Source organism: Galleria mellonella, unplaced genomic scaffold (genome assembly GCF_026898425.1).
Source record: "Galleria mellonella isolate WM207_F2 unplaced genomic scaffold, CSIRO_AGI_GalMel_v1 utg35, whole genome shotgun sequence".
Taxonomy (NCBI): Eukaryota; Metazoa; Arthropoda; class Insecta; order Lepidoptera; family Pyralidae; genus Galleria; species Galleria mellonella.
In genome coordinates this window covers 6,319,521-6,346,190 of record NW_026442082.1, presented here as the reverse complement: position 1 = coordinate 6,346,190, position 26,670 = coordinate 6,319,521, and the positions used below count along the sequence as shown (strand labels likewise).

Here is a 26,670-nt window from a genome sequence, read left to right as displayed (position 1 = left end):
ACGGCCCACCTGATGGAAAGTGGTAACCGTCGTCTATAGACATGAGCAGTACCATGGACAGAACAGAGTATACTGTTTCGCCTTGCATTACCATTCCTGAGGACTCAGGTGGTATTCCTCTGTACCCAGTAAATTCACGCCATATCCCACCCTTCAAACCGAAACACAGCCATGCAAACACAACTGCTTCACGGTTGAAACACGAATGGGACAGAGGTATCCAAGCAATCGACTTTTCTACAAAGTCTCCCTCTGGCATGGCGGGTTGGCAACGGCAGTTTGTTTTTGGGTGATATTTTAAGAGAAACGCTGCTGTCCATCCCTCGCCCTCCCTTAGTAGGCTCTTATGACACATATGACGCATTCGAGTATTCTGACACTTCCCTATGGTTGACTAGGAGAGAATGCTGTTAGCATTAAGTCCGCCATGTACACATATATGTACTAAGTAATAAATAAATAAATACGGGAAGAAAGGCTATGTGGGTGGGAGGAGCACACGGCTTAGGTATTACTGTGTAAATAAATAAATATGTAAATAAAAAAAAGCTAGTGTTTTTAAAAAGCAAATCACAATTAAATATAACAAAAATATGTTATAGAAGACGTTCAAAGAATTATATTAGTTATATAAAAATGTTAACTAAAATAACAATATCTGTATATATAAGACTTAATTCCCGAAAGGCTAGTCAGTTACACATAAGGCATTTAGTAACCCACATTCATGATAAATAAATTAATTAGCTAATTAATTGATTGATACTCTTTGGGGAGAATCAACAGAATAATAAAGCAAAGCAAAACAAAAACGCCCCTTTTCGGACACACGTTTCATATTAGTGTATCTCCCTAGACATACCACGAACAACTTCTAAGATTGTTCCTATCGAAGTTTCCCGAAACGTGTCAATGTCAGAATTGACTGTCAATTTTCAAAAACAATTAAATATATATATTTATTTAAATTTTTTTGAAAAATTTTCAAAAACAAATTTAAATGATTCAAAGTGACAGCGAACTAGAAATTTAAGTTTGCAATATGATAGATATTTATTTATTTATTTATTTATGCTTTATTGACCACATTACAAAAAAATGTCTGGTACAAAAGGCGGACTTAATACTATATAGCATTCTCTCCCAGTCAACCTTTGGCAAAACAGAAATTTTAACATGCGGTGAAAAAAATTACAACACATACAATAGAGATTATATAAATATACATACATGAATATATTAAACAAATATTACATAAATATACAAATATGTAATAAAAATATATATATACAAATATAAATATACATATATAAATATACCTACTTATAGATTATATACGATAACACAAATAAACAACGATAGAGATCAAAAGTGATGATGATGAAGGTGAACTGCTTTCACAGTTTTTTCCAAAGATATTCGTAGACTTTTCTCTTAAAAATAAATTTGTTAGAAATTTGTCTTATGTCCATGGGTAGCGCATTCATCATGATTCAGCATGGGTAGATATCAGCTATCATCAGATATATATAATCGAAAATTTGGATTTCAATAAAAAAAAAGGGTTTGAAAATTTCAAGGACAAAATATAAGTATGTTTATAATTACTCCTCTCCATCTAAAGGTTGCCTGGAAGAGATCGCTTTTAGCGATAAGGCCGCCCATTGTTTTCTCATTGTGATTATTTCTTGTAATTGTTTATAATTATAATAAGTTTACTATTGTAATCTTTTAGAGGAAACAATAAAGAGTATCTATCTATATGTAGTTCATTATTAATAGCATATTTATATAAATAAATACTCGCAAATGCCACATAATTACACCAATAATCTGAAGCCAGAATAACCTGTATTATAAGAAATCAGCCTACTAAGATCCAGAGACTCAACTCAGACCATACAGAAGTCAGCTAATTCGGAAAATTTCGTTTTATAATTTCGTAAATTGATTATGCATCAATTTATATGTTATTTCGACGTTTCACATTATCATTATTTTCGTTTATCGTGGTTTTTAAGAAGTTCCCAAAGAGGGCTTGACGTCAGGCAGGTGGCCGGTCGTAAAACTAAAAACCAAATCTTTTTGTAACATGGATAAAATCATATTACGCCGACCCCAAATGATTGGGACAAGGGTAGGAAGATGATGATCGCGGTTTTTAAGAAAAACTTACTTTTTGTGTTTAGGGGGGATGAACAAGCATATGGCCCAACTAGTGTTATGCCCAAAAAGTGTTTGCAGATTTTGTCACAGTGAGGAAGGAACGCCGCAGCACTGAATGTGTGGCTGTAGCCCACTCATAAATAAACGATATATCTCCTTTAGAAAACACACTCTACATCCTGAGAAGATAAAAAACATCGCTACAAAAAACATCCTAAATCAATGATAGGAATTAGCAGCGATCTTTAAAAAAAGGCGAGCACAAAAGATCTTGGAAAGGTCGCAGTGCCACAGGTTTTTCTGCTTGAAAAAGTCCGTCTCTCAATAATCATAATAAGGGGAGGGGAAATTCGATGGGACACAGGGTACCTGGGATGAAGCCGACATCACTCACCTCCAACGGTTCTGTCGTCAACAGGGGCAGCGCTGCCGATGACCACGCGATGCAAGCGCCAGCCGCAAACGCTCCCAAGTTCACTGAATCAAATAATAGTTAAAATATAATAATTAGTTAATAGTTAAAATCAATCATTATTGAATGAATGAATGAATGAGTTTACTTTATTTGCATTATACAATATAGGAAATAAACAAGACAATTAATAAATATAACCTTACAATTGTATAAGTATAATAATTAATTAATTATTAATTATATAAAATTAATTATAATAAATAATTATTATAAAAATAATAATAGTTATTACTACAAATTTAGAAATTAGGTAGATGCCATACCAGAGGGAGACTTTGTACAAAAGTCGATTGATTGGGTACCTCTGTTTCATTCGTGTTTCTATCGTGAAGCAGTTGTATTTGCATGACTGTGTTTCGGTTTGAAGGGTAGGATATGGCGTGAATGGAGTACATAGGAATAACATCTGAGTCCTCAGGAATGGCAACGCATGGGGGGTATCATGGGCGAAACAGTATACTCTGTTATGTCCATGGTACTGCTTATGTCTATAGGCGACGGTTACCATTTTCCATCAGGTGGGCCGTCAGCTTGTTTGCCATTTTAAGTTGTATAAAAAAAAGATGTAAAAAATAAATTAAAAATATATGGTTGATACTGAATAACAGCCATATTGGATCAATATCCACATTGGATTATTGAATCCAATATGGTCCAATATAGTATGGACCATATTAGATTCTAATATGCTTGGCAGGGGGGAAAGGGATTGTTAGTAATGGAGACTGAGAATCCCATTGCTAGCAATATACCCAACCAGGTCGACCTCCTCGCGGTTCTCCCTGGAAACTATCATGGTTAATTCCTGATGAATTCATCATGATGGGCTAACTGGCCTGTTTTCATTCTCATCTATCACCCTTCACTGGTGCTCCGCCAGCGTATCCCGTTAGCGCAGGCGGGGTTACGATACTATATACCATAATATACCATACATGCTTGGCAAAATGTGGGCATGTCGAGTTCATCACAATGGTAACAGTCGTAATATCTTTGACTAACACACTTCAGTTGGACAACGTTTGACTGCGACCTAGAGATCCCAAGTTCGAATCCCAGCCTAAATTTTTTCATACCACAAAGGTGGTAAACAAGGATACAGTCTATCTGATAGTAAACGGCTACTGTAGCCTATGGACGCCTATAATACTATTCTAAGGGTATCACGTGCGCGTTGCCGACCCTTAAGAAATTTTAATATGCCCTTTTTGCAGAACCCCATGCTGTAGTCTTTAGGGAAAGCCTCAACAGGATGTTCATTTCATAACCTACTCCAAAGACTACGGTAACTCCGTTTACCATAGGACTTGCTTTACATATATACTTGTTTGCTACCAATGTAGTATAAAAAAAGTATAAATTTTTCTGTTGGTTGTACTAAATGATTCTTTCTGTTTTTATAATACTGAGGTCATCAAATGATGATGGATGATGATGATGATATACAATTAAACACAGTCTCACCTATACCGGTCGCAATGTACTGGGTGGTGATACCAGACATGTCCCGCTTTATGTCTGGCACTGTTTCGATCCGATGCAGTTGTTTTGGTCGGCCATTCTTTTCCGGTATTTCTGGAGGGCTAGGAGTGTCTAAGGAGCCCTCTTCTACGTCCACACTCGAAGAGCTGGCTGGTTGGTCTGGCACTAAAAAAAATTTACAGATATTATATTATTTAAATTTATGTAAATTAATATTATTTATTTATTATATTTATATATAAATTTTGTCAGTTAAGTTTACTAATTATAAAAAGTAGTCGTGTTATCAAAATAGTTTAAAATTGGTGAATTTATGTTTTTTTTTTTGTTGGATGAAAATGGATTGGTAACCCCGCCCGCGCTAACGCTATACGTTGGCGGAGCACCAGTTAGCCCATCATGATGAATTCATCATGAAGAATCAATCATGATAGTTTCCAGGGGGAACCGCGTGGAGGTCGACCTGGTTAGGTATATTGCTAGTAAAAGGATTTTTAGTATCCATTACTACCAATCCCTTTCCCCCCGAATTTATGGTTTAGGTATCACTACATAGTATAAAATAAAGTCGCTGTCGCTGTCTGTCCGTCCATATGTATGCTTAAATCTTTAAAACTACGCAACGGATTTTGAAGCGGCTTTTTTTAATAGATATAGTATATAGTGATTCAAGAGGAAGGTTTATATATATAATATAGTAGAGAAACACTGATAATTTTGGAGATATCTAATGTGATGAGATGTAGTGTGCACCCGTGCGAAGCCGGGCCGGGTCGCTAGTTTAAGCATAAATAAGTGCGTAGAAAACTACATAAAAAAAAAAACAGAAAAAATAAACCAGATAAAATACATCAAAGAAAAATGAGACATGCCGCCGCCCATGATCACCCGCAACACCGACGGCATTGCAGGTGTGCTGCCGGCCTTTTAAAAGGGAATATGCTTTTTTCTTGAAGGTTACGTTGTCAGCCGTTGCGATGAACAAAGAGAATAATATAATTTGTTTATTTAAATATATTATTTAATATAATTGATATAATATTTATATTTAGTTTATATTTATTTAATATTATTATAAATATTATAATTAATTATTTTATTTATAGAATTTAATTGTTCTTATAAACAAGTGTAGTTTATTTATATTATATTCATTATATCAATGAATACTGATAAATATGGATAAAGCGGTCAAGATCATGTCAGATACGCAGTAGGTAATACATGCATTATTTATTTATTTATTTGAAAATTACTCACTACACTTTACAGTCTCCCAAAACGTGTAGTGAGCCATAGGTTTATTTTACAAACTTACAAACACTTATAGTTGGTTTCAGTAGCTATATTTATTTACTGCAGTTTAAGTAAACTGTAGTAATAAATAGCTTACTAAATGTATAGACTTGGGGGGAAAGGGATTGTTAGTAATGGAGACTGAGAATCCCATTGCTAGCAATATACCCAACCAGGTCGACCTCCACGCGGTTCCTCCTGGAAACTATCAAGGTTAATTCCTGATGAATTCATCGTGATGGGCTAACTGGCCTGTTTTCATTCTCATCTATCACCCTACACTGGTGCTCCGCCAGCGTATCCCGTTAGCGCAGGCGGGGTAACCATACCATTTTCACCCATAAAAAAAAATGTATAGACTATACTACCCCTGACTACTCTGATTAGTAGTTCTAGTCGTGAGTATATCTTTTTTAATTCACTCGACATTTAAAAAGAGCTGCTTTGAATGAAACTGTTTTTCAAATTATTTGGAAAAGCAAGTATATTAAAGTAAGTATATATTTACATTATTACATGTATCACATCTCCATTTTTTAAAATAATAGAATTAACATCATGCCTCCGATCAAACTGTTTATAATTACTCCTCTCCATCTAAAGGTTGCCTGGAAGGGATCGCTTTTAGCGATAAGGTTGCCCATTGTTTTCTCATTGTGATTATTTCTTGTAATTGTTTATATTTATAATAAGTTTACTATTGCAATCTTTTGGAGGAAACAATAAAGAGTATCTGTCTATCTTTCTATATTTTTCAAATAAAATAAAATTGGACATAATTTAAAATGTGGAAACGTGTGTATTAAACAATTGGTTATTTGATTAGCATTATTTTGTTTAATTCCGCTACCATTAGTATGTGTAGTAAAAGTATTACAGGCCTGAAGATGACTCGTTTAGAGGTGAAACAAGTATTGCAAAACGTGCGTGAACAAAATAGCAGCCGGAGATTGATGGCTAATACGTAAGGCCGTGGAATTTCTGGTAGTAGAGGTGGTCAACCTTGGAGTGTTGGCAGTCACACACATACTAACGGTAGCGGAATTAAACAAAATAATACTAATCAAATGACCTAACAAATATGATTTTTTGCAAGATAACACTTCGTTCAGTAAAATATTAAGTACCTAATTTTGTTTCGCAATAAGTTGGATTTTGCTTGACAAAGAAAAACTACTACATATTTCAATCGCCACAAGACTAATATTTTTTTATTTTATTTATTTATTTATGGCAACAAACAGTCATTTACAAAATAATTAACAACAATATAATATGGAAGGAACATGGGAGTAAATACCATTAATTATTTACCATAATCATAAAAAAATGATTTACCATAATCAGTGACGTAATATAGTCATAAAAATCTGATGAATCAAAAACGAACCCTACTTTTAGAAGTCATAAGAACAGAAGAGAGTTAATGAAGAGTTATGTTTCTGTTGTTTACTTAATTAAAAAAAAAATGTTTGTATATTGTGTAAATATTTCGTAATTTTACGATTATCTATAGAGAACAATAACTCTGACCGCGTCCATATCTACATGTCACGGCAACAAATTCAACGTCAGCACGATAGAGGTAAACGCACACTACTCCGAGACGACGATGCGAATCGTTAAAAGATTTCCAATTGTTATCGAATAATAATAAATGTATGTTATATATGTTTTTTAAATAATTCATACAATATACCTATTTAGATATGTCACGGCAACAAATTTAACGTCAGCACGATACAGGTGAACGTACACTATTCTGAGACGACGATGCGAATAAAAGCGTTAAAAGATTTCGAATTGTTATCGAATAATAAATAAATGATATGTTTTTTAAATATATTTTTTTTTCAATGGAATTCGAATGGGACAGAGTTACCCAAACAAACGATTTTTGTACAAAGTCTCCCTCAATTTATTCAATATACCTATTTAGATCTATCAACTTTTTTGCCTCGTAAGGTTTATTTAGATATTGTTAGTAGTTAGTTGGTTTTTACGTTACACCTACTATTCTTTATTGTACACAAACATAATGTTGAGACCCTACTATCTAGGGAAGTTTTATACAAGATTAATTTATACCTTCAAGTAAATAGCAAAATTATTTTTAGCATAGTCTTTGTAGACAGTAATTCAAACTGAATGAAGTACGCAAGTGCTATGCGATCATGATTTGTAATTTAATTTGATATAATCGTTTTGTTTAAAGCTAATAGATGTTCGAGAATAATTATTTTTTATTGATCACACTGCAAAAAAAAATTTAGTACAAAAGGCGGATTTAATATTATTCATCTCTCAGTTAACTTTTGAAAAAAACAGAAATGTAATTATGTGGTGAAAAATAATGAAAATAGCTAGAGGTAATAGTTACAGACGTAACTATATTGACTGTCAAATAATATAATATATATAAAGACTGTCAAATAATTTAATATATATATATATATATATATATATATATATATATAACATACATACACGATAATGTATCGTGATACAAATAATAATAATGTATAATAAATATATGTTATCAGATATTTTCATTGTGTCTATTCGTGTGGTCTATTCGGCGTGGATAAGTGTGCATGCACCTTAACCCGCCACTGGTTTTACGTATCTAGATATAATGAAATATTGTGTAACAATTTATTTGATTTATAAGTTTACTATTGGAGTCTGTTTTTATGGGCCAACGGAATTTTATGCTATTTATATTTGGTTCGCGGTCTCGGTATTGGGGTATTTAAAGTAATTCTCCAAGGGAATTTTCTTTTATGCAACTTAGAATAGCAAACAATCTGACGTCGGACGTAACTATCCCCTATAGATATATACAGTACCATGAACATAACAGAGTATACGGTTGCGCCCGTGATACCCTCCATGCGTTGCCATTCCTGAGGATTCGGGTGTTATGCCTCTGTACCATGTAAATTCATTGCTATATCCCACCTTTCAAACCGAAACACAGCTATGCAAACACAACTTCACTCCACGGTAGAAACACGAATGGGACACAGGTACCCAGGCAAACGACTTTTGTAACTCTGGTAACAGCTGAGCTTTTGCCCATAGCTGACAGCTCCGCGCACATCCTAGGGTGGGCACAAGACAATTTTAGGGTGGGCACGATTCACTTGTCCCCTATTTAAATACGATTTTGAGGATCGCTTATAGGCTATTTTTTCTCTTGTAATATATCGCGGTCAAGTGGACAAAGTCGCGGGTAAAAGCTAGTATCTTTATAAATACGAGTCTCTAAACACGCTTGAGCAATGTAACATTTTTTTTTAAAAACTGTCGAAGTCCGAAGAAGGTATTTATGAAGAGAAAAATTGGAAAAGTTGTCCGGAAAAGCGCGAAGCCCCATTTTCCTCTTCCCATACAAAACTGGTCTTGGCTGTCAATTCAAACATGTCGAATAGCTTTTAACAGAACGACATCTGTCGGATCAAACAGTTAGTTCTTTTTTATACCACGGAGCTGGCAAACAAGCATATAGCTCGTCTGAGGGTTAGCAGTCACTGTCTGCCTATTGACGTCTCTAACACTGTAGTTGACTTTGAAGAAACTTTAATATAATATAATAACCTTTTTGAACGACCCCATACTGTAGTCTCTAATAAAAATTTCATATACATTGGTGAGAATTTAATTTACGTATTCTGTCCACTTCTGTTCGTATCTGTCTATCTTATATATTTATATATTCTTTATTGCACTTGTAAATTACATATAATATAGCATTTATAAATATTGTGAGCAAGGGTGGACTTATCTCTGACAGAGATCTCTTCCAGTCAACCCAATACAATGAGAAAGTATGTTGTTAGCGGGCAGCTGAAGTGCTACAACTATTAATATATTTAGCATACAAAAACAAATATACAGTTAAATAAAATATTAAAATATATAATGAAATATTACATAGATACATATACTATGAATAAATATAATAGCTACCTACTTATACAATGGATGTTAAAATAAATGAATATACTACCTACAATAGAAATTTAGTTGAATGATTTTAAGGTTTGACAGTTCAATTATAAAAAGAAAAAATTAAGATTATGACTCAAACGAAAGAAAATGTAATTTCAACCTGTTTTATGTATTATTCTTATATATTTATACATAACATCTCTTGCACACATGTGTCCTTGAGTTATGTATTTAGGGCCTACTGAAAATCAGTGTCGTAGCTTCACACTTGAAACTGGGACATATGCTGAGTTAGGTCCTTTGCACAAACACTGCTACATTCATTTTCTTTCTTTCTTTCTTTATTCTTTATTGTACACAAAAGGTTATTGAAATGTAAAAACAAACATAATAGTGCACAAGGGCGAGCTTATCTCCAATAGAGATTTCTTCCAGCAAACCCAATATGAGAAAACTGACAGTTCATTAGTAGTTACAGTCGTACATGTGTACCAATTGACTTAAATGTTATAGTTAAAAATAAATAAATAAAATATCTTTACAATTGAAAAGACCGATAGGTATAAATAAAAAAATATATATAAGTAAATACATATAAATAGATATATGTATACTATATATATAATACATAAATATAATAAGTACGTACATCAGCATTGTGAGAGGTAATAATTCTTCAGACGTGTTTTGTTTATTATATGTTTCTCTTTTTATTCTAAATTCAAAGTAAAATAGTAATGTCATTATATAATTGTATAATCTTCATTATCATGTAGTTTTGTTATATGTAACATGTATAATTTATATTATTTTTCTTAAAGAGCGATTGTATCTAATTAATTATTGAAATGATATTATTTAAATGAAAAGTTTGTTTAGTGTATGTGTAAATGAATAAATAAAATAAAATAAGTAGCTGTATATATATATATATATATATATATATATATATACACAACCATAATTAGGCTTTGGTGATGTTTTAAGAGGGACGCTGCTACCCATCCTTCGAACATAAAGTAGACTTAGTCGCCTTTTACGAAACGCATGGGAGAAACGAGTGGCTCATTCTATACCGGGACCCCACGGCGAAACGTCTTGAAAACCACACATACAAAATATTCGTTCCATGAATCATTGCAATCCCAACTAAACGTAATAAGCAGTATCATAGCAATAGATCTGAACTCCAAATATATCTTCATTCACTTGTTGTATGGGATAATTATGGATATGACTCCGCGAGTAGTTCATGAATTATTTCTTGGGTGGAGCTTATTCAATCACTCCGCTCTGTACGCAATAACAGCAAGAAGACAACAATCAGGTACGCACACAATAAGACATTGGTTGACTCGTCTGACAAATGGGGGAGATTTATTTATAATAACATGTGATCATAATATTTCTACCACAATGACACTTCGTTTATACATTTTACAAAAAATATATATATATATATATATATATATATATATATATATATATATATATATATATATATATATATATATATATATATATATACTAGAGGGAGACTTTGTACAAAAGTCGATTGCTTGGGTACCTCTGTCCCATTCGTGTTTCAACCGTGAAGCAGCTGTGTTTACATAGCTGTGCTTTAATTTGAAGGGTGGGATATGGCAATAAATTTACAGGGTATAGAGGAATAACACCTGAGTCCTCAGGAATGGCAACGCATGGGGGATATCATGGGCGAAACAGTATACTCTGTTATGTCCATGGTACTGTTTATGTCTGTAGGCGACGGTTACCACTTTCCATCAGGTCGCCCCTCAGCTTGTTTGCCATTTTAAGTTGTATAAAAAAAAATATTAGCGTATCGTTACATTGATTTGTTTTAATTATGAGACAAACCGACGGAATAAATATTGATATATATATATATATATATATAGTATAATTACGACTAGATATGTTTGTCATAATTCAATAAAAACTAATGAATTTTTTTACTGTAGAAAAAAAACAAACAGGTTTTTTGTTACCTCAATGCCTACTCGTTTTTACGTTCTCAAAGTTACTCGACTACTTCAGATACGTAGATGTATGTATATTATTTGATAATAACATATGTTTTTAACAAAAAATTTACTAAGAGAATTAATTAATTTGATATCTAATTTGCTGTTAATTTTTCACGTCATACCATCCACGGATTCATGGAAAGAAGGGGAATTCAATTCAATTATTTATTGCTATTTCATGTTGTAACGATATAGACTTTAAGCATTAGATGTACAGTATCAACATGAACCCTGGAAGGGCATAGCAATCACATTAATAATACATTATTTTTACAACACAAGGGGTAAACGAGCATGCAGCTCACCTGATGGTAAGTGACTACCGCCGCCCATGATCACCCACAACACCAAAAGCATTGCAAGTGTACTGCCGGCCTTTTAAAAAGGAATATACTCTTTTCTTGAAGGTTATGTTGTCGTATCGGTTCGGAAATACTGCTGCTGGAAGTTGATTCCAAAGAGTGGTTGTGCGTAGAAGAAAGTGCCTTGAAAAACGCACCGTGCGTTTTTCAAGACCGCCGCTCGTCCGGATGATTGGGATGATGTTACATAAAATGTTGCATAAGATGTTACATAAAATACACAGCTTCATTTTTATATTATACATGCAAGAAAGCTTTCGAATAGCGATCTCGTGTAGACAAACGTAGTATAGGATGGTCCCTCACTAGATGGTTAAAAACGTAAAAAGCAACTAAGGGACCTTATGGTGGAGGAGTGGGACACAGCGTCCCTCTTAAAATATCGAGTGCAATTTTTTTTCATTCTTTCACCTATAAAAAGCTTTGCCGTGTGGTCCCGGTATAGAATAGGCCACCCCTTCCTTTTCCGTGGATGTCGTAAGATGCGACTAAGGGAGGGCAAAAACTGGGCAACAGCGTCTCTCTTAAAATATTACTAACTGCGGTTGCCAATCCGCACACCAAGCGTGGCAACTACTGGCAAAACCCCCCTTAATGAAAAGGCTAGGTTCAACAGTAAACTTTTTTTTAATAGGTGATAATGAAATGCTACCAGTGAAGGATGATAGGTGAGGACAAAGCAGGTCAGTTGGCCCATCGTAACGAATGCAACAAGAATTGTTCACGATGGCTTCCAGAGGGAACCACGTGGAGATCGACTTAATAGGGCATATTGCTAGCAATGGGGCTGTCAAACTCCATTGCTAACTATCCCTTTCCACCCAACAGTGGACAGTTAACGGATGGTTCGATATGAAGATCTTTCTACATTATTGTATGTAAATTAGTAACATTAACCTAACAGTAAAGTTTAGGTTTCTGTTTGTATGGAATTAAGTCGTTATTGTTTTAGGATGCTCGGTAGCCAATTAGTAACGCATATAAATATTTACACGAAATTATAAATTCCTATTCAGTATTGACATAACAGTTATAACGGAGTTTACTGAAAAATTAATACTCTTGTTTTAAGTTAAATTAATAAGAGAAATAAATACAAACTGTTTAAATGAATAATATTATTTCACAAATAAAAACTTGCTATGCTGACTAAGGGAGGATGAGGACTGACCAGCAGCGTCCATCTTAAAACATCTCTAAAGTATGACTGCGGTTGCCAACTTTAACTTTTTAATACTTTTACTAAAATTATAATGGAAACAGAGGGAGACTGTACAAAAGTCGATTGCTTGGGTACCTCTGTCCCATTCGTGTTTCAACCGTGAAGCAGTTGTGTTTGCATGGCTGTGTTTCGGTTTGAAGGGTGGGATATGGCGTGAATTTACTGGGCACAGAGGAATAACACCTGAGTCCTCAGGAATGGCAAAGCATGGGCGGTATCATGGGCGAAACAGTATACTCTGTTATGTCCATGGTACTGCTCGTGTCTATAGGCGACGGTTACCACTTTCCATCAGGTGTTGGGTGTGTGTTTGTTTGCCATTCTAAGTTGTATAAAAAAAAAGAAAACATTTTTTGTGTAAACCAATACTTAGATACAAATGAAAGTTATTAATAAAGACATGAATCATTACATTTTAATAAATAGTTAATAATAATATAATAAAAAATATTCGTAAAAAAATCTATTGCTCTTTATTTTTGTATTTAATCTTAGAAAAAATTTCTCCCATGTACTAAGTAATGAATGTAGGGTAACTTTATACACGCACACATATACAAAAATGTTAAACTGTTTTTATCGAAATATTAGAGAAGTACATTTTGTTTCAAAAGAAAAAAGGGGGGAAAATAGTGGTTAGTAGTGGTTGTGACAACCAAGATATTTTACGTTATATTAAATGAAATAAAAAATAAAACGCGGTATTACGTGTTTGTAAGTGTTACTTGTCAAACAGCTGTCTGCGACACCGTCTGCCATCAATTCTACACACACAACACTAACGTACATTGAGACTATGCAACTTATATTAACATCATGCGAGAAGTATAAAAAATTAAATTTACACTTGATGTCTTTAATATTATCCATATACATCGGTGGGATTAAAAATTTTGTTTCCTAAAAAAAACGGATATTGACCTGTCCCCATTGAATAGTGCCTAATGATTTTGATTTATTTATAATATTAAAAATTGTTTTAAAAATATATATATTTGAATTATTATCACTTCTTGTTAACAAACAATATTGTCTCGGACGCTAAATCTTACATTGAGATTTTCCTATTATCGTAATAAGATTGTACGGGTCAAGGCGTTATTTATTTTGATACTATCTTAGAATCATTCTAGAAACTTCAATAATATACAAAAAATAATAATATTTGAAATATATTAATATTTTTTTAAAGAAAGTATAGGAACGCAATACGTGTGGATTTACACTGAGTTAGTATGATTTCAAATGATTTAGTAGTAAATTTCAAACGAGATAGATCAATGCTGACCGTTTACTGTAAATGTGTAATTTTGAGTAGTAGTAGTGCACAGATAGAAAAGTTCTTGAATGGTGATCGCATATAGGCAAACGTAGTGTAAGACTAGATGGAATGACAATCTCAAAAACATTGCAAGCATTGTCAGTGGATGCAGGTGGCACAGGACCGTTCCTTATGGCTTATATTATTCTTTATGTCCCATCTATGGAGGAGGTCTATGTCCAATAGTGGATGGATAATGGTTGAAATGATGATAATGACGTAGTGCATGTGTGTGAGAATTATCTTAAAAATTCTCGTTGTAGAGTACTTATACCGATGTGTGACAACGTTGGAATTATCGGTATTAAAATAAAAAAAAAATATTGAATAATTTTTAATATTTGTCATTTTTCATTTAAAAACTGCTCCGACAGCGAATTAAACTTTTAAGCAAAGAATAAATTGCACATAAATCAACTTTTTTGTTTATTTTTACTTTTGAACTTCTTTGCCATTGAAATTTAAAATGATACTACTAATCATATAGCAAGATTAAATTTTTAGTTCCCTATCACAGCGCCGTTAGATAATCGATCTGAAATAATGTACAATGCATCTTCAAATATTTAGATTATATCGGATAATTGCCTGTTCATAGGAATAAATCGAAAAATGAATGAATGAGTATACTTTATTTGTATTATACGATATAGGAAATAAGCAAGACAATTTACAAACACAACGATACAATTGTATAAGTACAGTAAGGCGGTCTTATTGCTGAGAGCAATCTTTTCCGGATAACTATAGGGTAATGGACTAATTGATGTACAAGTAGGTATCGTTATGCACAAACTTGGCAAGAAGATGGCATAACTTAACTAAAAAAGTCAATAGATTTTTAATGTCGTAAAGTTTACTATATAGAAAGCTTGTAGGGGTTGATCCAATGGTGGGATCTAAAAAAATTCCCAACGACAACATTTTTTGTATTTCTCTTAATAACTAGATTATATATGTTTAGATTAACTTTAAAATGTTCTCAAAAACCGCAAACGTGCTGTCGGTTGACATGTTATTTATTTATTTATTCATTAGCACATATATGTGTACATGGCGGACTTAATGCTAAAAAGCATTCTCTCCCAGTCAACCATAGGGAAGTGTCAGAATACTCAAATGCGGTACTAGTAATTATTGATATACATACATACTAAAATTACATATATAAATCAATAAATAAATAACAAATATACGTACACATATATTACATATACTATATTATACACGAAATTGAGAATAATATAAAGTACTTATTTTATTCAAAATTAAAACGAATAAAGATTTTGTTGCACAAAAAAAAACCGCCTTCAATTACAGCAAAACCAATAAATTTTGATTTTAAAATTAAACTACTGAAACGATTTGATAAAATTTATATGGTAATAAACTGTAAGTATATCTAATAATATATATAAAAAGAAAATCCTAATCGGTTTAGAACTGACGGAGGTGAAAAACATAAAAAAAATAACGAATTGAACCCCTTCTTTTTGAAACAGATAAAAAAAAAAAATGTCAACAATATTAAAATCCGCCATTTTCGGTGTCGCATGTAACAACTTCAATTTTGACATTCTATTTAAATACCTACAGCACATACTGAAATATCGCATATATGTACCTATATTTATATATACAATAAGGTACACCCACAGCTTGACAATTAGTAATAATACACTTATTAAATGTGTTTTGGCAGAAATATCCATAAAGATGATACACTAATGTTCAACACAAATCAAAATTAAAATTCTATTAACAAATAACTCCCAATATCAGATCATACGGTACACCTACTAATTTTCTACACTAAAAAATTATATATTTATTATAAGTACTAATATTATAAAGGTAAAAGTAATTTTGTTTTATTGTTTGTTATTTTATAACACTTTAGAGCTTAACCAATCATTATGAAATTTGGTATACATGTACTATATGAACTTAGATCTTAGTGTCTCTATATATATATGCTTCGAGAAAAGCGGATCAACTTTTTCATACAATTTTGCGTGATAAATAGTTATGAGTGATTTCTACATAACTTCTATATTTATTTTGTCTTATAATTTATGCATCTCTTTAATGCGTAAAAATACATGTTATTTAATAAACAATTAAATATAGTTACGTCAAAATACATTATGTGCGTAAGTATATAGAACATTGATAAAAAAATGAGTCAGCTAACTTGACAATTAGTTGACAAAAAGTTGACCCGTTTTTGAGACTCGATACTCTATTTATATAATATAAGTATATGAGATAGAGTACGATATAGGATACTTTACATTCCGGTTTGTAAAAATGTTCCAGATAAGTGGACGAAGTCATGATTAGAAGCTAGCGTAATTATTTAGATGTAATCATATTAAAGTACTAACTTTCTTACCCTAGTAAATTAAAATAATACACTCATTGCTGTTTAAAAGCAAAAAATATATCTATAAAGACCTTGAACACTAATCAACATCAAAATTAATAAATCACACGCATCAAAAACCCAATATTGAGATAACAAAATACACCTAATAGCCTTCTAGATTAAAATAATAATACACTTATAAATATTTTTTGGCAGAAATATGCATAAGACGGTGGTACATTCGACATTTATCAATATCAAAATTATCAAAACACACGCATCAAAAACCCAATATACAGATAATAAAATACACCTAATAGCTTTCAAGATCATAATAATAATACACTAATAAATATTTTTTGGCAGAAATATACATAAGACTGTGGTACATTCAACACTAATTAATATGAAAATCAACAAATCACAAGCATCAAAGACCCAATATACAGATAACAAAATACACCTAATAGCCTTCAAGATCAAAATAATAATACACTAATAAATATTTTTTGGCAGAAATATGCATAAGACGGTGGTACATTCAACACTAATTAATATCGACAAATCACTCGTATCGGAAACCAAAACGATATACAAGATAATAAGGTACACCTACTTGTGCAAATCCAATCGCAGCCACAGAATGTTTACACACAGACAATAAGAGAGTCAATATGTATTTCGCCCGCCACAGTTCGAGTAGTACAATCTCGATAGTAGGTCCCGCCGTCGGGAGACGCAGAATGTCTATCCGGGGTTATCAATTGTGGGTCGCTATTTTGCAACTGTTTTAAAAGCAGCAGGTTTATCTGTTCGATTGTATTTTTAAATATATTCTATTAGCAATTTTTTACTTTTTTTTTCTATTATTTTGTGTTGGTAAAAATATTTAATACTGTATCCTGCTCGAAGGACAAAAAAGCCTTTTAAGTAAAACGTTAATTTATTTATGAATGGCAAATTAGCTAACCATCCAACTGATACGAAGTAGTAACCATCGCCTATAGATATCACAGAATATACTGTGCTGTCCATATTACCTCTTATATACCGGTGGCATTTCTGAGCACTATAGTGTAATTTCTCTTATGTTCAAATTTTACTTCTATATTCAGATGTGGCAATGAAATGACCCTCAAACCGAAATACAGCTATGTAAATATAGCTACATCACGACAGAAGCCAAGTAGGGCATAGAAACCTATGTTTTTGCACAAATTTATGTTTTATAAGAGACTTAGAAGTAATATACGCGAGAAATTAGGTAAAATACCTACTCATGTGGAAATATGTGCGGGTAGAAGGATATATTTATGTCTCGGAAGTGGACACAAGACGTAGCGCTCTCAGTTTACTCGTGACCACGGTCAGAGTAAGCCGGTCGAAACGTAGAGATAAAAATTTTACATTAAAATAATTTTCAAATGAATAAAAACATTTCTCAATAAGCTAATTGTAAATTTTTCTGTTTGTTAAATTGGAAAATAGGAAAAACAATATTTTATAAATAACAATAATACACACATTATTACATACGTAATAATGTGTGTATTATTACATTGCCACACTAATACATATGTCACAAATAAGAAATGTGTATCTATGTACATTGTTAGCTATGTATAATTTTAGTGTATACTGTAGCATACAGAGCTTGAAGTAATGTTTAGCTTATGCTAATCAATTTGAAAGATAATATTTAGGTTAAGTTTCTAACATATTGGTCTCAAGACCAATATGTATTTATGTGTGTCAGTTTTTATTTATTTATGTATTAATGTTATATTATTATTTATGTACTTTCATTATTTACATATGTAGGTATACAGAGCTGTTTTTATTGTATTATATATTAAATTTTTAACTGGGTATTATTTAGTTTAATTGTACGGTTATTGCCCTTGTGCATTCTACAGTTTTCATTCAGCTTCTCAAAGGTTGACTGTAAGAGATCCCTTTATGGGATAAGTACGCCATTGTATATTAAATCATTTAATGTATTCAATATGAATTGTGTACAATAAAGATTTTACAATACAATACAATGTTAGAAACTTTGAAACACGATTGTTGAAAGATTGTTTTACTATGTAGCTCAACTTTGAAGTTTTGCTCGTGTTGGTTCTCATCATCATCACCATATCAGCCATTATCGGACCACTGTTGAACATAAGCCTCCTCCTTGGGGGGTTTTGCCAGTGGTCGCAATGCTTTGCAGGTAGATTGGCAACCGCAGTTAGGCTTTAGAGATGTTTTAAGAGGGACACTGCTGCCCATCCCTCGCCCTCCCTTAGTCGCCTATTACGACACTCACGGGAAAGGAAGGGGTGGTCTATTCTATGCCGGGACCATACTGACGTGAATTGCGTACCATAGCAATAAAATTAAATCTTCAAAAAGGGTGTAATAAGATATCTTCAAGAGTAGCAACTAGCACTTGCTACGTTTTGCGTTGCTGGCATATGATTATAGTAACGGTGTACCAAAGAAGGGCCTTATTCAAGTTCTCCATCAAAGTACGGCCGCTTTCTAGCATCATACGGCTCGCCATCGACAGGGAGTTCACCCTCATAGCCTACAGCCTAAATGGTCGCCTACAACGCGGTTTCAGAGATATTTTTTCCCACGAACATTCAGGTTATGTAAATAATTTCCCAAGTGACTACAGCATGGGGTTCTTTAAAAGGGGGGTAAAGTGGTTTCTTCAGGGTCGGCAACGTGCGCGTAATACCTCTGGTTTTGCAGGCGTTCATAGGTTACGGTAACCGCTTACCATCAGGTGGGCCGTATGCTTGTTTGCTACCTCGGTGGTATAAAAAAAAGTACTTTAAAAAGTTCTCTCCGCTTGGATGTCATATTTAAAATACTGTAAACTGTTTTGAAGTCGGTTAAAACTGATTACCAGCCCACAATTTTGTAACTCCTGGCCGCGATAGCCCCCATTCATCTCATAACCTCTCACATATCGGTCTACGAGCTTGACACCCATAATTGTTGATAACGGGTTGTCTTTGCGCCATCTTAGCGAGATAAACAGATTTATCCAATGTAATTATTACATCGCGTCCACAATAAAGATGATAATAATAAAAAAATATGCTCACGATGATAATTTTTTTGTGGGGTAGGCAGAGGTACTCGACTCTTGCCGTTATGGTGAATGTAGAACTTGGCATGCATATTTTTCGGCAAGAATATCCACTTAGGAAGGCAAAAAGTATAAAGTAACATTTAGTGGATTTTACAAAAAAAAATATATAAAGAATAGGCTTCTGTGTTTCGGTTTGAAGGGTGGGATATGGCAGTAAATTTATAGGGTACAGAAGAATAACACCTGTGTTTTCCGGAATGGCAATGCATGGGTGGTATCATAGGCGAAACAGTATACTCTGTTATGTCTATAGTACTGCTCATGTTTATAGGCGACGACTACCACTTTCCATCAGGTGGGCTGTCAGCTTGTCTGTCATTCGAAGTTGTACAAAACAAAAAACTTGAATTTGTATTTAATGTGTATTAATAATGGTGGAGGAAGGGGCAGCATCGTACCTTTTCAAATGTCACCAAAGCCTAACTGCTATTACCGGCTGGAAAGGGATTGTTAGTAATGGAGTCTGACTGACCCATTGCCAGCAACACACCCTATCAGGTCGGCTTCCACGCGGTTCCCCCTGGAAATCATCGTGGTTAATTCTAGTAAAATTCAACGCGCCGGGCTGGGGGAAAAGGGATTATTATTAGCGGAAACTAAGAATCCCATTGCTAGCAATATACCCAACCAAGTCGAGTCTCCTCGCAATTCCCCCTGGAAACTATCATGGGTAATTCCTGATGAATTCATCATGATGGATTAACTGGCCTGTTTTCATACTCATCTATCATTCTTCACTGGTGCCCCGCCAGCGTATACCGTTAGCGCAGGCGGGGTTACCATACCATTTTCATGCATTCAAAAAAAAACACCATGGGCTAATTGATGATGTTTCGCCCATGATACCTCCCATGCGTTGCCATTTCTGAGGACTCAGACGTTATTCCTCTGTACCCTGTAAATTCACACACACAAATACAGCCATGCAAACACAACTGCTTCACTGTTGAAACACGAATGGGACAGAGGTGTCCAGGCAAACGACTTTTGTACAAAGTCTCCCTCTGGTAAAGTCATCTTTATTTAAAAAAGATTTGTTTACAAGCTCTTTAAAACCATTAATTTTATAATTCTACTACTTAGTTCGGAATGTGTTATTTGCTGATAACAATCCGCAAGAAACTCAACAGCTGGTGTGAATTTACTGAGTACAGAGGAATAACACCCGAGTCCTCAGGGATGGCAACGCATGCGGGGTATCATGGGCGAAACAGTATACTCTGTTATATCCATGGTACTGCTCATGTCTATAGGCGACGACCATTTTCTATCAGATGGGCCGTCAGCTTGTTTCCCATTCTAAGTTGTATGAAAAAATAAAAAATAAAAAAACGGTACTGTTTTAGTTATTGAAGTTATTAGTTACCATTTTTCTTCACTGAAGCCATTAGCTTGTTTGCTTTTCTAAGAGTCATAAAAAAAATTGCAAATTGAAATAAATTAATTTGATATTTATATATAATATATGTTATGTAATAAAACCCGCAGGCGCCACCTCTTGAACCTGATAGCGATACAAATTCGCGATTAAAATATAAAATAACAATAACAATTGTATTAAATATAAATAACTCGTCTATCTTGCATATGTGGAAACATGCAAGGCAGTCTCCGGTTTTATATCCTGGGATTTTGATAAGTCTATACAAAAATATGTTGTTTTGCCAACATTATATATATATATATATATATATATATATATATATATATATATATATATATGTAATCTTAGTATGTATATGTTTATATATGTAATTTTAGTATGTATATATTTTTTTTTTTACAACACAGGGGGCAAACGAGCATGCGGCTCACCTGATGGTAAGTGACTACCGCCGCCCATGGTCACCCACAACACCTACGGCATTGCAGGTATGCTGCCGGCCTTTTAAAAAGGAATATGCTCTTTTCTTGAAGGTTATGTTGTCGTATCGGTTCGGAAATACTGCTGCTAGAAGTTGATTCCAAAGAGTGGTTGTGCGTGGAAGAAAGTGAAAGAAGTATATATCAATAATTACTAGTACTGCATTCGAGTATTCAGACACTTCCCTACAGTTGACTGGGAGAGAATGCTTTTAGCATTAAGTCCGCCATGTACACATATATGTACTAATGAATTAATAAATAAAGGTACTGTACACCGAAGATTATTGGAAATACGGTGGTTTTAGTACGAAATATGGTAGAAACATATATTTATTTATTTATAGGATCACCAACATAAGATATAGCGAAGCATTTCAATACGTTACACTAGTGGATTAGGTTTAACTGTTCTTACATTAAGAGGCAACCACAGCATGCTTTGTGTTTGGAAATTTTGAAATGGAATTAAATTATTAAATATTACCAAATTAATAAAGATATTAATAATATAAACAAATGATAGAAAAAATAACAATAGCATTGTTATCTTGTTTAAACTATTATTACAAAGAGAAAAGATTAAGTTAAAAGAGATAAGGTTGACTGTGAGAGAATGTTTTTGGTATGAAGTCCATTTTATGCACAAACATGTACTGAAGAATTTTTTTTTATTTGTAATGGATAAATAAAAAAAAAAATAACTTACATTAAAAATTCTATCACCTATAGCAGTGTTTATCAACGTGTGGGTCGCGACCCTCTAGGAGGTAGCGAAGTCTCTATAGGGGGTCGCGAAAACTACCTCAGTAAAAAAAAACAAAGTTATACAATAGATTTATTAAGAACTAGCGTCCCGACCCGACCGAGGTAGCCAAGCAATCGACTTTTGTACAAAGTCTCCCTCTGTATTTCCCACTCCCACTTTCTCAACCCAAAATAATGCTTTCAAAGCTATTTAGAAAAATTTCATGATTTAATTTAAAAAAATAGTTTTATATGTAATCATTTATATTAAAATGCATAGGCATTTTATTTAGATAAAAAAATTAACATGTAATTAATTATACTAAAAAAAAATATATATTGATAAAAACGGTTTGCGCTTCTACCACGCAACACACATTACGTAGTGGGGATATTTAGAGCGGCTACGCCGCTGCGGCGGCCGCGCGAGACATTTTATTAAGCGACTTTTAAGAGTACGAGATTCTCAATTCATCTGTATGTATTTTTGTGTCTTACATAACCATAACACCGTACGTAACAACGATAAAAGTCAGGTATGTAGGTACTTATGTTAATTGTCCACTGCTAAACTATTCCCTTAAGGGGAGATTTGCCAGTAGTTGCCACGTTTGGCAGGCTTGGTTTTTTTTTCAATTGATGATAATGGAATGGTAACCCTGCCAGCGCTAACGGTATATGCTGGCGGGGCACCAGTGAGGGGTGATAGGCGAAGATGAATGGGCAGGTCAGTTAGCCCATCGTAATGAATACACCTGGAATTAGGCATGATGGTTTCCAGGGGGAATTACGTTGAGGTTGACTTGATAGGGTATATTGCTAGCAATGGGACTGATAGTCCGTATTACTAACAATGCCATTTCCCCCTTGGCAGGCAGGTTGTCAACCGCAGTTAGGATCAGGTCGACCTCCATGCAGTTGCCCCTGGAAACCATCGCGGTTAATTCTAGTGGAATTTGCCACTATGGGCTAATTGACCTGCCTTTTCATCTTCACCTATCATCCCTCACTGGTGTCCCGCCAGCGCATTACGATAGCGCAGGCAGGGTTACCATTCTATTATCAACCATTAAAAAAAACCGCAGTTAGGCTTTGATGTTTTAAGAGGGACGCTGCTTCTCATCTCTCTACCATTAGGTTCCCTTATGTATATAGGTACTGTATACCTGTATTCGCGTCGTGTTGAGTCCCGGAAATAAATTTAAATATTACATCATTACCGAAGCCATGTTGATAATTTATTTGAAATAGGATTTATTTCAATGTTAGGCTTAAATTTACCTTGTGACCATAGAAGCTTCTATTATATCACACTCGATTTCGCGTTCTGAATTCAAATATTTCAAACGTGTTCGTAACGTTTCTACGAGACGTCTTGTCGTTTATCGATACGTTATATTTATTTTGAAATAAGAATAGTAAGACAAATAATAAATATCATCCTGTCATTAATGAAATGGTTGTTTAAGTTATTTACTTTTATTGCGCGCGGTCCGCCATTTTGTTTTTCACCCATAGACAATAATAAAATGTAGGAGCCTACACTAGGTTTTACGTCACATCTAGGGTTGCCAATTTTAGTGCACGGGTTACAAATGTCTAAAAAATTAATCAAATTAAAAAAACAAATGTTCCAGATTTTACGTTCCAGGCAAGTACAGAAAAGTGAAAAGTCATAAAAAATAAATTTGCAAATTTAATAAATAATACGTTTTTTTTTTCAGGACACATTCTTTAAGGTGAAGAAACGGGACGTCCCGGCTTTTGTGGTATAGTTGGTAAGCCTGGCGTGTCGTATGATCATCGTATGATTTAAGACTGATGTCCAAGAACATAAGAGGGAGCGGGTATGTGAGCAAATCTTAAATCGAGGTAAAAAACTAAAACCTTATGTCAGTTTATGTTATATATCAAATTTGTATAGTAAAATATATAAATGTATAAGTAGCAGCGGTATTTAAAAATAAAATCTGTTTTATTAAAACAATCCTGTCTATAATAAAAAATAAGAAATTTATCAAAAAACACTAGCAATTATTGTTTATTTATCGATCTACATCTCTATGATGTAGATCGATAAATAAACTATGTACTTTACATTATAGTCTATGTACTTTCTATTTTGGTTATAGGTTTGGACAATTTACTGCTTTAAAGCTTTGCTAAGCCGAAATCAATTTCGCGCCGAAATTGGCCGAATACAATATCAATCTTTACCCGAAAAAAAAAAAAACCTAAACCCTTCAACTTAAAGATTGAAGGAAACAATTTTTAATGAAATAATCTTAAAATTTTAAATTCTTTACAGAAAGCCGTGTAGGTCCTGGCATTGAATCTTTCACCACCCTTTCTCTTTCCATGAGTGTTTTAAGAAGCGACTAAGGGAGAGCGAGCGATGGGCAGCAGCGTCCCTCTTAAAATATCTCTAAAAGCTGAACTGTGGTTATCAACTCGCCTACCAAGCGTGGTAGCTACTGGCAAAACTCCTCTTATTTGGTAAAAAATATGTCCAGCAGTGGACAGTGAAATGAAGATGAATTTTAAAATGAAAAATTGGTATGAACGAGTGCAGTATTCTGATTTATACTAGAAGGCATTGTTATCACAAAATGTAGAAAAAGTTTGTTTTTTTTTTATGCAACTTAGAATGGCAAACAAGCTGACGGCCCACCTGATGGAAAGCGGTAACCGTCGCCTATAGACATGTGCAGTACCATGGACATAACAGAGCATACTGTTTCGCCCATGATACCCCCCATGCGTTGCCATTCCTGAGGACTCAGGTGTTATTCCTCTGTACCCTGTAAATTCACGCCATATCCCACCCTTCAAACCGAAACACAGCCATGCAAACACAACTGCTTCACGGTTGAAACACGAATGGGACATTTCAGGAGCAATCGACTTTTGTACAAAGTCTCCCTCTGGTGAAAGTAATACTAAATCTATAATACTATTAATATTCCATCTAATTATTTGCGTACAATTGACACATTCGTCTAGACAGCTAATGTTAGAAACATATCTATGTACATAAATAAGATAATTAGGGCTAATTAATCGGGAGGGTATCGTAATAACCTTATAGATACTACTATGTGTATGTTTTATTCAACAATAATATTAGACTGTTAACACAATGGTGAATTGTGTTTTTAAACGAATTCCGAAATAGAAATGTTAAAATAATAAATTCTAATATACGCTACGTGATTACTTTTTTTTTTACAACAGGGGGCAAACGAGCATGCGGATCACCTGACGGTAAGTGACTACCGCCGCCCATGATCACCCACAACACCAGCGGCATTGCAGGTGTGCTAAACTTACCTGTATACTTGGCTGATATTGAATTGATTTTAAAATTATTTTTGTAATCCATTTCAACAATTTGCATATAGTGTTCATGAAACTGCACAGTTTGTCCTGTTTGCATTTTAAATACTCATGAAACTGCACTTTTTAAATGCCGTTGCTTATTTACGAGTAATATATATATATATATATATATATATATATATATATATATATATATATATATATATATATAGATTTCAATTATGGCATAACTATATACTTTGCTTTATTTATTTATCAATATATATAATAAAATCGTAATTGGTTGCTGTCTGTACATGGAAGATATATAAGAAAAACTATTGTAGGGTAGGAAACAATGATTTTTAAAATTATTGTCTGTTTGTACATTTGTGCGCGCTAATCTCAAACGGCTTAATCGATTTGAACGCGATTTTCACTAATGCGTTGCGATTTACTCGACTTAACATTCAGTGTTTGATTTATTACAATCAGTTCATAAATAAAGAAGTTATATCAATCTAAAGAATCACATATAAAATGCTTTAAAATGACCGATCAGTTGAATTGGCTGTAACTTGCCTTTAAAGTCGAATAGCTGACTCTCTGTTTCTACCAAAAATCTAATTAATAACTCCAACTACGATTAATAAGTAAAATACTTCTCGTATGTGCAATATATTTTAAATTTAAATTTTTTGTATGATGTTTTTCTAATAATGCTGAGAGACGCCTCTTTTACAAGAAGCTTGAATACGAATTTATATGTCTCTAGTTTCAAATAGACAAACTCCCATTATAAACTTTCAATTGTCTATTACTCACCAAGGGTGTACTTTACTGGATGAATTTTGAAATACCCTTTCTTGTCCTTTATCTACAATACAAAACGTTTAC

At 33.5% G+C, this 26,670-nt stretch overlaps 1 protein-coding gene and 1 long non-coding RNA gene across 2 annotated transcripts in view; one reads left to right on the top strand and one right to left on the bottom strand.

Moving 5' to 3' along the window:
• Window positions 1–17,455, bottom strand: part of LOC113519377 (facilitated trehalose transporter Tret1-like) — a 31,178-nt gene extending 13,723 nt beyond the window's left edge. The window contains exons 1-3 of the mRNA XM_026904436.3: window positions 17,311–17,455; window positions 4,106–4,288; window positions 2,561–2,643 (exon numbers count right to left, since the gene is read on the bottom strand). Coding sequence (XP_026760237.3) covers window positions 2,561–2,643; window positions 4,106–4,288; window position 17,311 — 267 coding nt within the window. The 5' untranslated portion in view covers window positions 17,312–17,455. The remainder of the gene's footprint in view (window positions 1–2,560; window positions 2,644–4,105; window positions 4,289–17,310) is intronic.
• A 5,385-nt stretch (window positions 17,456–22,840) lies between these two features.
• Window positions 22,841–25,454, top strand: LOC128201121 (uncharacterized). The gene is made up of 3 exons (XR_008253079.1): window positions 22,841–22,991; window positions 24,180–24,327; window positions 24,764–25,454. It is a non-coding gene; the product is annotated as an uncharacterized LOC128201121 (long non-coding RNA).
• The last annotated feature ends 1,216 nt before the right edge of the window (window positions 25,455–26,670 follow it).